General features: G+C 38.3%; 1 protein-coding gene across 1 annotated transcript in view; it reads right to left on the reverse strand.

The window, feature by feature from the left end:
• The window catches only part of SPAG17 (sperm associated antigen 17), a 102,338-nt gene that overhangs the window by 58,054 nt on the left and 29,115 nt on the right, over positions 1-15,169 (reverse strand). The window contains exons 6-14 of the mRNA XM_054072855.1: positions 12,717-12,911; positions 8,003-8,184; positions 6,051-6,212; positions 5,246-5,327; positions 4,768-4,886; positions 4,482-4,619; positions 4,282-4,395; positions 2,674-2,824; positions 901-1,131 (exon numbers count right to left, since the gene is read on the reverse strand). Coding sequence (XP_053928830.1) covers positions 901-1,131; positions 2,674-2,824; positions 4,282-4,395; positions 4,482-4,619; positions 4,768-4,886; positions 5,246-5,327; positions 6,051-6,212; positions 8,003-8,184; positions 12,717-12,911 — 1,374 coding nt within the window. The remainder of the gene's footprint in view (positions 1-900; positions 1,132-2,673; positions 2,825-4,281; positions 4,396-4,481; positions 4,620-4,767; positions 4,887-5,245; positions 5,328-6,050; positions 6,213-8,002; positions 8,185-12,716; positions 12,912-15,169) is intronic.

A 15,169-nucleotide genomic window follows, 5' to 3' on the forward strand; every position in this document is an offset into this window, starting at 1 on the left:
GCATAGGCAACGTCATTAATCTAAACGTATAGCAGCTTAATCTGACCTAATTTCTATTTTTCTTACATCTCAGAAAAATAAACTCTCATTTTTAATCTTGCTTCTTGGCCAACACTGCTCCAAGACAATAATTTTTCCTTATGCAAGAATCTGCAGAAGGAGAAGATGCAGAACTTGCAGAAAATTCACTCTCCATTGTCTATAGGAGATCCCCATCCCTGACCCCTCTAAAATGTTCCCATTCTAATATGAAAGAGGTAGTTATACGGGCTAAGATGTCACATACTAACTTGCTAATATTCTAATCGCACAGACTACAAATGAAGTAAGAAAAACAATTTACAAGGAAAAGTATGTATGCATGTATAATTACAACATACAGCACATCTTTTTTTTTTTTTAATTTCCAACCTTATACGTCACCTTCTAGATTCCTCGTGTGTAAGTTATATATATCCTTTCTACTTCCTAATATTCGTTCACTAGTAGTCATCTAATTAATCTTATTGATTTCACTCTATGGTTACCATTGAGTTTGTAAAGACTCTGCTGCATCATAACTCACAAGAGCCACTATTCAGAAAGGTATTTAAGCAGGCCTTCAATATTTTATGTCTCTAAAATATACTTGATGTCATAAGCAATAAAACAGTTTTCTAGTACGTTCAACAGATATAATTTTAAAGAGTTGCTTAAACAAACTGTTAATTTTGTCATACAAAATAGCTAGCTTTTATCTTTCGCTAGTAATCCTAGACAGATATTCAATGTACAGACTATACTTGAAATTCAGTCATTTGTACAAGTAAGAAAAAAGACAGTCCTGAAATAGCAAAGATACAGTAAATTAAACAGCAGATTTAAATTCTTCAGGAGTAATGTATACAGAGAGGTTTTTACCAGAGCCTGTAGGAGATTTCCCACTAAGCTTCTTTTCCATAAGGAACAGTTGTCTCAGCTGTCTTGCAAACTGGGCTGGATTATCCCAAGGGATATAAGACACTTCAGAATCACCTTCAACCATGGATCCAGAGCTCTCCAGGAGACCAGAGTCACTCAGCCCAGTCAGCCTCAGGCTTTCAAAAGTAAACACTCTGAAGGCTCTTTCTACTTCAGCCCAACTCAGAAGTTCTAGCAAAGAATTACAATCATTAACTGAAAACGTCCCTATGGCTCAGCGGAAGATAAATAGAAGACTATGTAAGTGTATTGTTCTTGGCAACTCTGTAAAAGCCAACAACAATTTCCTTAATGGTATTGGATCAAATTATGTGAGCTACATTTCACATTGCATTCAAAGCTGAATTCTTCCAAATTGCAAAATGATATGCCCAACTATTAACCCACCTTAAATGAGGTGTTTCCTACCTCTGAATACCTCTTGGCTCATTAACTTCATATAAATTATATTGATTTTAAAATACTGAGTAGATTTTATCTAACCAGTTAACAACTAGTAGTTTTCAGTTCATGAAAAAGCTTTCAGTATCATAAGCTTTTTTATTATTTGTAGCTTCTTAAACCAAGTATCAAATAAATTTTTCTCTTCAGAGAAAGTTGTATACACAATTTATACAGAAGTATGCAAGGTGCAAAGGCAATAATAAATCCTATTTATGGTTGTATGCACTGGTGTCCATATAATAATAATAATAATCATGAGAAAGACTGAATTATAAGGCAGGTAGTTTAGTGTCCAAATCATATGAACAGTATATTCAGTTCAAAATGTTTTCTTTTTACAGTAGTTAAACAACCAGGCAGGTCACACGTCTTGAAAATGTTGGCTACCTCTTCTCCCATTCAAATCAATCACCTTTGTGGTGAAACTGAAGATGTTGCTAGCTAAGTTAACCGCTGGAAGACTTCAGCAGTATAGTATGGTCCAGTGAAGACCATCACATTTGATACCTATCAGCTGGAGTGCGTCAGCAAGACAGAATACCTTAATAGATTAGGGTCCAAAATGAACATACCAACAGCTAGAAACAATGCAGTGAGTGCCAATTAATCCAACACAGGGATTTCAAATCCCGTGACCTATTTAATGGCACGAATGTAACCAAGGGGATTTGGATATCTATATTTCTTAGCAGACTAGCATAAACTTTTAAAACTACCTAAGGGTATCTATGGAGTCTTTGGGACTGTTTCAAGAGTGTATGTCATGGTGGTATGCACACTCCAAGGAAACGTAACTGCAGAAGTGATTATAGTTGAAGAAGTGAATGTATTCTTGGCTTGATAAAGGGTCTATTATAGAAGCTATTCCATTATTAACACCAACAGCTTACACAGAATACATTCTGAAAGCCATTGATTGTCCAACAAATATCTTTTACCTAAGATACACGTGGTCCTCCACCAAAAGGGTGTTAGTAAACAAACATGTAGCCTATGTCAGGTTTTATGTTTGTGACTATAAATAAATAAATAAATAAATAAATAAATAAGCTCGCTCTAAGATACTCCCAGGTCTTAGACAGGCAACATTTAATACTCATAGAGCTTTTCCTATTAACCATGAAACTGAGATCTAATGCTAGCCCTAACCTGTATAGTAAGCTAAGTTATTCTGCAAAGGTTTTAGGCAGCTGTCCCAAAATTCCTCTGATGTGATAAGATAGAAGAAAAAAATGGAAATTATATCAATGAAAAAGCAAATCCATTTACCACTGGTACAATAATGCATGAGCTCATGTACTCTGGCCAAGCGTTTAGTGTTGTCTTCTGTTGAAGGTAAGGGGAAATGGATAAGTTTGGTAAGAGGCAGTTTATCCATCATTTCACGTTCAATCTTTTCTGGATTTAAGTTCCTCTGCGCCTGGAACAAAACCCGAAGTACTAGAGTTAAGCTAAACATTCACACTAGCGGATTTCTAAAAATTATCTTCGAATAAAGAAGTCTTTTTATAGCAAAAGACATAAGCATGTGCTTAAGTTAGCTGGACATAAATTTAAGTATGTGCTCACAGTGTGCTATTGAATTACTGTGTCAGATACTTCAGGCATAAAAAAAATGAGATACACAAGAGAATAACTGATGGCATAAAACCAGACACTTGTTGGAAGATATTTGCCTGTGCTAGCTAGACTCAAAAATTCTGAAATACAGAAGTATGTAGTGATCTATTCAGACAGACAGCAGGTATCATTCACATATCTTTCAGCTGGTCTGTGCTACTTCTCATAGTAATGGAGTCTGTTAATTTGTTGATCAGTCCGTGACTGCAGCATTCCCATACATATAAGGATTTATCTTTTCAGACTTACTGTTATCTTTCAGCTTCGGTCTTTTTTTTTGTATTACACACTTACAGTACCTTTTCTTTGGACCGTATCTTCCAAATTCTTTTCCTCTATTTACCCCTGAAACTTTGTGCTATACCCTGAATTTTCTCTGCAGTATGTACATCATATACATCAAGCATATGCCTGCTAAGAACATCTCTCTTGGCGACTACTCAGTCTTGCCTTCTGCTTGAGTATCTCCAATGTGTTAAGCTTGATTCCTTTCTGAACACTTTTTAATCAATAGTTGTCAAAGTACTCCACTGGCAATTTGCAATTCATGAAGCCAGGCAGATACACTTTGGCTGTTAAATCTAAGACTTTACTATCTTTTGTATTGCCTCCAGAGTATTTTCAAAGTTTAATGGTAAAAAGCCTGGTTTGGGAAAAAATTGACGAACTAATAGTGGTTTTTTGGTTCAGAAAGTCTGGGAACCATTACCTTGACATAATCTCAAACCCTGCAGTCTCTGAACTTTTATGACTTTCTTAGAATTTCGCAGTGTCTTGGGTATACACTATGCTCCAACTATTTAGCCAATCTGTGCACACTTCTTGTGTTCACTAACCAACACAGTATCTTATACTTCTCTACATCTTAGTATTTAATCTAGTCTACATGCTAAATAACTGTTATCAAGTTAGTAACTCATTTTCCACAGTTTCATCAGTGTTTGACTACAGTAAATCAGAGTTCTGTAATATCTCTCATCTATGCCAAAGGACAAATATTCTTATTAATAATGCAAACAGATCACTGAAATCAATACAATGCTCTGTCTGTGATGTGTTGTCTGTCAGCAGAAGTAACTCATTGCTTCTTAAGCATATAAAACCCGTGTGTTAGTGTGTCTACCTCAGCTTGAAACATCTAGGCTATACTGTTCCACCTTGTAAAAACACCACTCACACATCCTTTCTAGTGCACTGAGTATTCACTGCCTGTGCACTGTGACAGTACTAGTTTATACGTGATAGGTAGCAGTATACCTTCAGCAGGTGCAACCTCTGTGCCTGGATATCATGGTGGTTAAACAAGAGAGGGTATTTGGAGGTGACAGTCTTTTTTTCACTGTATTGAGGAGAAAAGTATTCATATAGATGCTGTTAAAAAAAAAAGAAAGTCATATTAAACCCCAATAATCAGATTTATTTGTCATTTCAGGAAATCAACAAAAGACAATACAAACCTTTTTCTCACTCTGGGAAACTGAAAGAGAAGGAAGGACAGAGGCTATATGACCTGCAATGGCATGATGTAGCCCATCTGCCCGGGGCTCTGGCACCACCAGACTAGGTGGTGTAAGATCTTCTTCACTTGCAATGACCTGGCAAAGATGATACACATTAGCTTCCACTACAGTATAACTGCTGCTTAACCTCATTAAAGCTACCAACCGTATCCTGCTTTAATCAATTCACTACACCAGGTCTAAGCTGAATTAGCCACAGGAATTATAAAGAGAATTTTCGCACCTGTTCCAGTATGCAGTTCAGTATTAAAGGTACAGAACAGTATTCCTCAGGAATCTGACTCAGCAAGTCATTGTAATACCTCATGTCCACAGAAGGAGTCAAAATAGAAGCTTCTTCCTCTGTTGAAATAAGAGATAAAACATCTATTTCTTCAGAAATGCCCATTTATATTACCAATGAGTTCAACCTTCAGACAACTGTTAGTAAAAAAGATTACCAAAGTCCATTGCTGGAGAGCTCTTATATCTGACTGTGACTAGGAACAGACAGAAAAAGTGATTTTCTGAAGAACTTGGTTATCACCACTGCAGTGCCCAGAGACATTCACAATGTATTTACCAAGAAACTACTCTCACAATATCAAATCGCATCCCCATCTTATTGTAGAAATAATTTCAAGGATTTGTGCTGTCAGATGAATGAATGGTATGACAGAGTAAACAGATACAGACCAAGTGCTTTAAATCTTTAGACATACCCTGTGACAAAATTACTATTGGCAGAATTTCTTCTGCTTCCCCTTTTTTCTTTGAAGGTGTAGCCCGTGATTCTGGTTGTACCTAAAGGATTTAAAAAAAAGATAAAACCCCTCAGAAACAGTGGAACAAACAAGGATTGTGCAAATAGGTGGGAGAAATTAATTTCATTTAGCTTTGGTTACCTAGACTAGATGCTAAAATTTTAAAAAGCTGGTATTAGGGGAGACAAATACCACATAACTGAATGGAACAAGATAGTAAGAATGTAACATAGTTTTATGAATGCTTTTAAACGAGCATTCAGTACTAGTGCTACAAATGGAGCAAGCCTATTTCTTCCGGCCACTAGTTTATGTCTTACAAGCCAATTTCTTCTGCCCACTTAACCTTCTGTCTACCATGAACAACATAAAGAAAGTGATCTTGGATAGAACTAATAATCATTTTTTTGATAGTTCATGGATCTGCAACAAGACATAGTGGCTCCATGCAGTGATTTTTCCAGACACCAGAAGTTGTCATCTGAAGTTATTTAAGTAATTTGTACATTGGTGGTAATTTATGCTAGGACCTCTATGACCCTTCAAATGTTCCTTTTTTGTTTGTTTGTTTCCTCAGTGCTTTGCTCTATTTTTTCCATTTTTAATGATCTAAATGCTGAAGAAAAAAAATCCCAATTTCATTCACAAAAAATTACACATGAAGTGGTCTCCCAAGGTAAACTTTGAGTGCAGAAGTAAGGACAGGCAATTCAATAATATAACTAGTTATTCTCTATGAGAAGCATGGCAAAGCACAAAGGACACTTGCCTCAGGTATAGGTAGTTGTGTCGATTCGCTCCGTGATAGTACAGGCACGTTAATAAACTTGGTGTTTTCCAAGTAGTTACAATGCTGTCTTCTCCAGTCCAGGCAGTCATACATTAAACAAGCAATGCTTTCAAATAGCACAGTGCCAAATGCAAGCTATGACAGAAAATCAGATGCAAAGGATGACATTTGTATACGAAAGCGTCATGTAACTTCGCCACACGAGTCACTAGTTTTCTAATCAGCAGATGTATAACTGTTTACAAACCTTCCAAGGGACTTTTGCTTCCACTAATTCTAAATGGTTTTTAGAGCTTTTCTAAGAAAACAAGGACTCCTCATCTTTATTTGCCTAAACACTGCTACACCACAGGATGGACTGAGTATTGCCAAACTGCTTTAGTTTTTGTACAGTCTAACTTGTCTTAACAGCAACTGTTCGAGCTCTGCTTTCTTGCAACTGGAAATTAGCTTATTTTTTGTGTAGAAAGAAACAGGAGAGGTAATTTAAAAGAACTGGTTTCCATCATATATGCATGTTTCTACTGGTGATCACCTTGCAGCATATTTGCAAGGTAAATTATTCTCCTGCCCTAGAAGTATATAAAATGATAAAAAAAACCCACCAACCAACTAATCAATGTCATCTCATATTATTTTCTTTTTGTTGCCCTTTTAAAAAAAAAAGAAAGCCTCAGGTACTGAACTCTGAATTCCATGGTTGTGCAAACAAAGGAATGTCAGCATACTAGCTGAATGTCCAAAGGAAGAGTGCTGCATCTGCAGAAGTCTGACAAGGAGAAAGTCAAGGTTCTTGAGGTGGTGGGTGTACTGTGGTTTCCACTGAGGCTTGGAAGGAATAAAAAGAATAATACTAACTGCTATTTTAAATGTGAAATGCTTTTATGATTATGGGGAAGGCAGACTAGATTAAAAAATTTCTTTCCCAAAATAATCTTCATATTTTAAGATTAGATCAAGAGTACAATGGTAAGTAATGTCGTAATGCTGTACACTTCCAAAATCGAGGCATTTTTAGTCAATGCTTTGGAAACCACTGTGCATTTAGCCACAGACTGTTCCGATCCCTTCAGGATCAAGGGTACCTTCTATCTTACCAGATTGTTTATATAGAGAATTTAATGTACTATAAATAAGAGTTAGGAGGGTGTAGTCTATACTTCAACCCTAATAATATAGGCCACAAATACAGTAGGTTAAATCACGGCACGTTATTTTGCTTTAGGAGTTTATCATTTACCGCTGTCATTGTGGATTGAAAAACACTGGATCCTTTTACCTTACTAGACAACCTAGGATGGAAAAGTTTCTAGGAGTTCCCTTTTCTTTCAGTGTCCGCTACCAGTTCTGAGTAAGCAGGCTATAATGAGTAATAAATAGTCCTGACTCAGCAGACTATAATAAGCAATAAGCCAGAGCCATGGTTTGGGATGAACAAAAAGGAGAAGTACTAGGTAAGCTAAAATAACATTTTATATCAAGAAGCATTCTTGAATTCATTTTAATTTGTTCTCATTTCACAGTTCTGAGACACCATAAGCAGACCTGCTGCTATTAGGACAAAACATATCATTTTTGTGTTGCTTCATACTGACATCTGACTCTCTAATGAGATCCAAATTCGGTTTATATAAAGATGCTGAATAATCTGAATACCTCAAACTATCGTAAAGCTGTGCTGCTGTTGCCTACAATACTAAGAAACTCCATGTCAGGTATTGTTATTCAAAGGACTCCTTTTGAATACATACTGAATAAACTTGTTGGATGCATAGGAAATAATTTTTTTCAAGAGTACAAACATACAAACTACTCTGGTTCTGTTTCATAGAACACTTAGCTAAAATTACTGTCATTTCTAAATTGGTATTAAGTGTTACAAACCCCAAAGCATGCCATGCATTGTGAAAGAAGAATCTACTGACCAGCATTTCTCTGTCAGACCAATCAGGGGGAAAGGCACTCTCCTTAACTACGTGATGAAGTCTGGCAACATCAAAGAGACTTGATCCAGGCTTGCCACTATTCAGAACGGGCTCCAGGTATTTCCAAAATGTTTCCAGGTCTTTGATAGCTTCACCTCTCTTTATTTTCTCTGCTTCTACAACTAAAATTTATAAGTATTAGAAAATCACAGAACATTCTCTTTCTTTTACAGAAAGCACAGATCATATATTAGTCTACTCTAAACACTGTTAAAATATTCCCACTCTTGGAGACTCAGCAAAAATCTGACACTCAGCTCTAGGACTAGGAACTCCAGGAACATAAAGTGTCAAAAAAGTTAAAAACAAAAAACCAAAACCAAAACAAGACCAAAGCCAAAAGCAGAATCATCCTCTACCACCCCACAAACTAAACAACAGTCTTAAATGTTTGAAACCTAGAAAATGTAAAATTCCCAGGTTGCACTTTTCCAAAGCTGTCAGCACATACCTTGATGAACTCGTTCTTTAAGTACAGGGTAAATGAGCCTTATGATTGTAATGCTATTTGTGTGGAAATTGGGGCAAAAGGAGATTAAGGTAGAGTGTGAATACGAACAGCAAGTCTAGAAGTTGTATGGTTTTAATTTTTACTGCACCATAATGAACAATTTTCAAAGGTGCTCTAGCTACAGAGGAAAATAAAGATTTTTTCTTAATGCCAACCTTACACTCACACTCTGGAATCCAACATCAAAATCACATTTTGTAGCCTGATTTAAGAGATGTAAGGACACTAAACCTTCAGTGACTTGCTTCCATTCGTACTTACGGGTGCTTGGCACTTCTAAAATGCAAGTATGAAGGCCAAATATCTCACTCATACAACACTAGTGGTCCCACAGGTTTAAAAGAAAACAAATCAGTGAAGCTGTGGACTCTTCCAAAAATGCCAATCTCCCTAAGGTTTTACAGGTTTCCTCTAGCAGCCATCAGGAATGTCTCCAGTTAACTTCTAAAAGGTTTTTATCATGATTCAGAAGGTATGTGCCATTAAGTGACTCCAGTAACTGGGTAGAAGACCTAGAAATTCTGCCAAAAGATTCTGTAGGTGTGAGGCATTCTCATGAGTTCAAAGAGACTGAACAAGTACTTAGAAAACTAACAAACTCAGTCTACTGAGGTTTACTAAAAAGATGAAACACATCAGGATGAGGAAAATTCCCTCACCTAAAAGTAACTGGTAGCTAGAAGATCTATGTGTCAAGAAGTTTCATATGTGCTTTTCCTACTATTCTTCTCATTTCTTTTCCATCCCTTTCCTTTACTCTCCCTTGGGCATCAGTTTATGAGCACCTGTGGAGAGAGGTCACTGGCCTAGACAGCCCCCTGATCCTCAATAGTTCTAAGCTTCTAACAGCTCATCTCAGTCACAAGATGATCCTTTCTCTTTGTTTTTTCCTCTGCTCATGAAATATACCCTCTAATTCAGGACAATACCTCACCCGTGGCAATGTTCACCTAAAAAAAATCAGCTCTGAAAGCACATCTCAACAGTCTAACAGCATCTAGGGCTGCTCAGTCAATGGACTAATCTCATTGCGTTTTTGAATGAAAGTTGAATGACATTGCGCTAATAGCATTATAATTAGACATTCCTGTTTTACAATAGAGGAATAATAATGTTTTACTAACTCTGCACACAAAAAATGTACACAACAATTAGGTTTCCCCTTTCACAGAAACATCATGGCTTGACAGGATCAGTCACTGCTCTGCCCACACAATCTAACTGGTAGCATTTGCCATGAGGCAATATGAGCATCTCATTTTGTCAACATGAATGGGAAGGAGGGAGGTTGGGAAGAAGGAAGGAAAGGAGGGAGGGAAGGAAGGAGGGAAGGAAGGAGGGAGGGAAGGAGGGAGGGAAGGAGGGAGGGAAGGAGGGAGGGAAGGAGGGAAGGAAGGAGGGAAGGAAGGAGGGAAGGAAGGAGGGAAGGAGGGAAGGAAGGACGGGCATACTGGGAGTTCATCTTTCACAACACTTGTAGGTGAATGGTTTGTATCATCAGTGGTCAGAGTTGCAAAAAATCACACCATCCCGTTTCACATCCAACACAAATAACCCTAATAACCTGCCCAACATACCCAGGACAGCATTCATATAATTTACTGTATTGCTCAGTATAAAATCCATCATAAGGGATTTCCCAACACCACAAAGAACATTGCAGGAAGTCACTATGCACCATTGTAACTAGAACAATAATCGTTAGTAAAAATATACATGTACGAACAATTATGGCTACGAACTTAGTTTCCTCATCTACACTTATTTATAAATCACCAAGCTTTGACTTAGATTTAAAATAATTCATGTTGGAAGGGACCTCACTCTCCTACTCAAGGAATGGTCAACATGAAATTCAGATGACAGGCTCAGGACTTTATCTAGCTATGTCTTGAAAATCTTCAAAGACAGAGATTCCACAACCTCTACAGGCAACCTGTTGCAATGCTTGACTGTTCCTGGGGTAATTTTCACCCTTATGTCTTTCCAGAATTTTCTATTTCAATTACAGAATCATAGAATGGTTGATGTTGGAAAGGACCTGTGGAGAGCATCTGGTATAACTCCACTGCTCTCAAATTGATGAGAGCTTTCTGTGCCAGGGTGAACATTCCCAGCTCTTTCACTGTCTCCTTATAAGAGAGATGCTCCAGAGTCCATTAAACATCTTTGTGGTCATTTGTCGGACTCTCTTCAGTAACTTAATATGTCTCCTGTACTGGAGAGCCAGATCTGAACATGGTGTGGCCTCACCAGTGCTGAGCAGAAAGGAAGCATCAACCCTCTGGACCTGACACAGCCCAGGATACCATTAATTTTGTTTGCTACAATGGTACATTTCTGGCTCATGTTCAACTTGGTGTTCAGCAAGGATCTCTTCAGGTCCTTTTCTGCCAAGCTGCTTTCCAGCTGATCTGCCTCCACCATGAACTGATGGATGGAGTTATTTCTCCCCAGACGCAGGACTTTTCCCTTGCCCTAGTTAATTTTCATGAGGCTCCTGGTAGCCCATTCCACCAGCCTGTCGAGGTCCCTTTGAACAGCAGCACAACCCTCTGGTTTTTCAGCCACTCCTCCTAGTATTGTATTGTCATAGTACTTGCTCAGGGTATATTCTACCCCAATAATTAATGTTGAGCAGGACTGGACCCAGTATTGCTACCTAGGGTACATCACCAGTCACTGACCCCCAACTGGGCTTCATAGCACTGATCACTACCCTCGGGGCCAGGCCATTCAGCCAGTTTTCAATCCACCTCAGCATTTGCTTATCCAGCCCATACTTCATCAGCTTCTTTAAGAGGAGACAGTGCCAAAGGCATTATTGAAGTCAAGGCAGACAATGTTCACTGCACTCCCCTTGTCTACTTGAAGGTTACTGGGTTGGTTAAGAATGACTTCCTCTTGATAAATCCATGCTGACTGACCAACTACTTGTCTTTCACATTCTTGGAAACTGTTTCCATGATTAGCTGTTCCATCGTTTTCCCAGGCATCACGGCGAGGTTAAGCTGCCTTTAGTTCCCTGGGTCCTCCTTGCTGCCACTTGTGAAGAAAGGAGTGATGTTTTTCTCCAGTCCTCAGGCTCCTCTTCCAATTGCTATGATCATTCAAAAGAAATTGAGTGGCCTTGCAGTGGAATCCCAGCCCAGCAATCCCTCAGCATTCATGTGTACATCCCATCAGGTCTTCTGAATTTATGTATGTCCAGTTTGCTTAAGTATTCCCTAACTTAATCATCATACACCAAGGGGATTATCTTCCTTGCTTCAGACTCAACCCTGGTCTTTGGTGGCTGGGATTTCCAAAGGCCATTCATGATCACAACCTCTATTTCTTCTTCCAAGTAACTCAGTGAAGAGTCCTCTGTGTTCTTAGTAACCTTCTCAGAGGTATTAGAAGGATGCTATTAGGTGCCCCATAAGCCTTGTCTTCACCTGATCAAGCAAGTCAAGATCTTTCAGCCACTCCTCACAGGGTGGCTGTCTGCTGGACTCACTCAACTTCATTAGTATCTTTCTTGTACTGTGTAGCCCAGAACTCTGGTCTCATGAGAGCCAAGTAACTGGGGATAAACACTTCCCTTGATCTACTGGCTATATTACTACAGCTCAGTATGGTTCGCTTTCACTGACAACTCATATTTAGCTTGCTGTTCACCAGGATCCCTGTTAAAGAGAGGTGCTATATCCTGGGGACAGCTGAGTACAATTACAGCATGTTATTCTGTGGCATATTCTTCTCTGGCTAGGGCCACAATCCCAAAGTAGCCAGCCATGCATTCCCATTGAAATTACCAAATGAGCCAGCAAATGTTTCTCAGCAACACACCTTCCTGGCTAATGAGTCATAGAAGTATACACTTCATAGAATGTTCTTTGGTGGTTACTGCAGAAAACCATGGCTGCAAACACTGCCTGCTTAGTCAGTCCCTCTTTCCCCTGTCCCGCTGAAGCAAATTTTTGCACTGGCAAACCATCTGGTCTGGTGACCAAACTAATAGCAATACCATTTTTGCACTGGCAAACACAGCAGCTCACAGGTAGTATGCACAAACACAAGGCACAAGGAGGGAGAACAACCCAGTCTTTACTTGGATATAACCTCCGTTCTATAGAAATTTTGTTCTTGTGACCAGATTACCTTTAGGTGAAAGCAAAGATTGTTCCTGAAGATTAATTGCTTCCAAGTACATCTGCAACGGCTTGTAATTCTCAGAAGAAATTCTAATTATACTTGAAATGTTAATCCCAAGCTCAGACATCACAGGCAACAGCTGAAGGTTGTGGAAATTCAAAATTATAAAGTAATGATGGGCACCATCATCTGGTTCATCATCTGTTCAAAATACAAAATCCCCTCAGATTAGAGCAAGCACATTTAACATCTAAACAAAATTCATTTTTTTCTTGACTGTATAGAGATACTGCAAATCAAGGTCAGAGAAGCAGCTCTTTCATAACCTGACTGGGATGACTAAATGGGGTTTTCAAAATAGTATGTGCATTAAACTGAAGCGTTCTGTAGCAAACCATCTAGAACTCAGTGGGAAGAATACAAATCAGAATAAAACTTGTTTGGAAAAGCACCGAACACCAGAAGATAAATCAGAGAAGCTGATTATAACCAGAATGCTAGTTGTAGCAGCATTTCTGTAACTGCTTCTCTTTAAGGAGTTTAGTGTCAGGACATACACACACGATCTAACAGTAGTTCAAACTATGTTATTTCATCCTGCAAAAAGTGAGCACACACAGAATAAGTTACTGTGTCTTAACTGAAAGATGATGTTACCTTTAGTAGTTTTGAACAGTCAGCTGCAGTTATGAGCTGACTCACTGCTGACTGCTCCTTTCCCAATAGTTTCACGTTTGCTAGATAGACTCCCTGTCAAACTCCTCATTAGCTGGTAATCCCAGCTCACACTAGTTCTTTTAGTTGGCAAGAGGCATATCCAAATACATTCTAAATTACAGATGAAAAGTTTTATCGAAAGCCTGCTCTGTTTGGGTTTATTACTTCTGCAGAAATACGCACAGCAACATCTCAATATCAAAGCATGATGTAAGTAAAAATGAGCCCTCCAGAAGCTTCACTTTAGACTAAATTATTTCCATGGATTCCCTTTATGGCCCATGCAGAAATATAGGTATTCTGACAGGTATCAGGTGATTTAATTCATCTAGCATCACTATTTACCCGAAGACAACAGAAACTGCCTGCTGAAGTTCCAGTATGTCTCCATTGAACACAATTAATGCAGATCCTGAACTAACAACAAAACACAGTTTTATATACTACTTAGCATTAAGATTCTTGCTTATGCCTACTAACACAACACATTTAATTAATGCAGATCCTGAACTAACAACAAAACACAGCTTTATATACTACTTAGCATTAAGATTCTTGCTTATGCCTACTAACACAACACACTTAAAAGTCCTTTGGTCACTCCTCAGCTTATGGGACTTGTTTATCCGAGGGAGAAAAAAAGGAAAGGGAAAAAAGGTAGCCTAGCACTGACACCTGCCTGTGCTCAGGTATATACCCAGGACTGTGAAAATGCTGTTACTACTTGGAGCAGCAGTCTGGCAACACAGTTGTCTCTCTTTTCTTGTAATATTAGGTAAACATAAAAGAACTTAGGAATCTGGAGAACGACTGAGGAAGCAGCCACCACAGTCCAGTACGTGTATTGCATAAAGGAAAACCAGGAGAGAATGACTCCATTATATCACTGGTAGTACTGAAACTGAACTACATATTTTGATGTCTCAGTTACTGCAGGAAAAAAAAACGTGGGCACATGCAAGTACTGAGCATCAATGATTTTAAACAAGAAAGGCAGATGTCTGCGTAGTGACTTACAGCGATCCAAAAATTCCAGTGCATACATGCTGAGAATACTGCCTGCCATTCAACAGTTATAATTATGATTATGCTAGTAATCATGAGAAGCTGACAATAATCAGTCCGTTCTAATAATCAGTGTTCAGTTCATACTTAAATGAGGAAAGACATCAGTGCAAGTAATCTCAAGATCACTCAAAAGCAGAAATACTCTATTTCAGAAAGGTGATACTGTACTATTGATGTATGATAAAATGACTGGCAACAGCTCAGACTACTCTCAAGTAAATATTGTGGCATCTTTTATCTTTGTTTTTAATCTTGATACAGCTATATTAGAGTGGCCAAGAGTGCTGAAAAAAACGGTCACTGTATTAACTTTAAGGATCATCCAATGTTCTTCATGTCTTCTGCTCAGACTTGTAAAATCCAGAATATGCACGAAGATTTTGAGAGTACTAGTAGAAAAGTATCATAGATCTACATGTTCTTGACACTGAGAAATGCAGCTAGCATCACTTTGTCCCAAGACATAAAACAAAGCTTTAGCATGAGAACCTTAATTGCCATAGTCTCAAAAAAAGATAGAAATTCCTGACACAATTGTTTCACCACACTTAATGTTCATTTAGAACGGTCTCCAGACGTTTTGGCAATACTTCACTTAATGTTCTCCTGGTAAGAACTTCCAGGTCAGGAAGAATGAAGAAACAATTACCTCTCCATAAAACAATAATGCCTAG

This window comes from Cuculus canorus, chromosome 1 (genome assembly GCF_017976375.1).
Source record: "Cuculus canorus isolate bCucCan1 chromosome 1, bCucCan1.pri, whole genome shotgun sequence".
In the NCBI taxonomy this organism is placed as follows: Eukaryota; Metazoa; Chordata; class Aves; order Cuculiformes; family Cuculidae; genus Cuculus; species Cuculus canorus.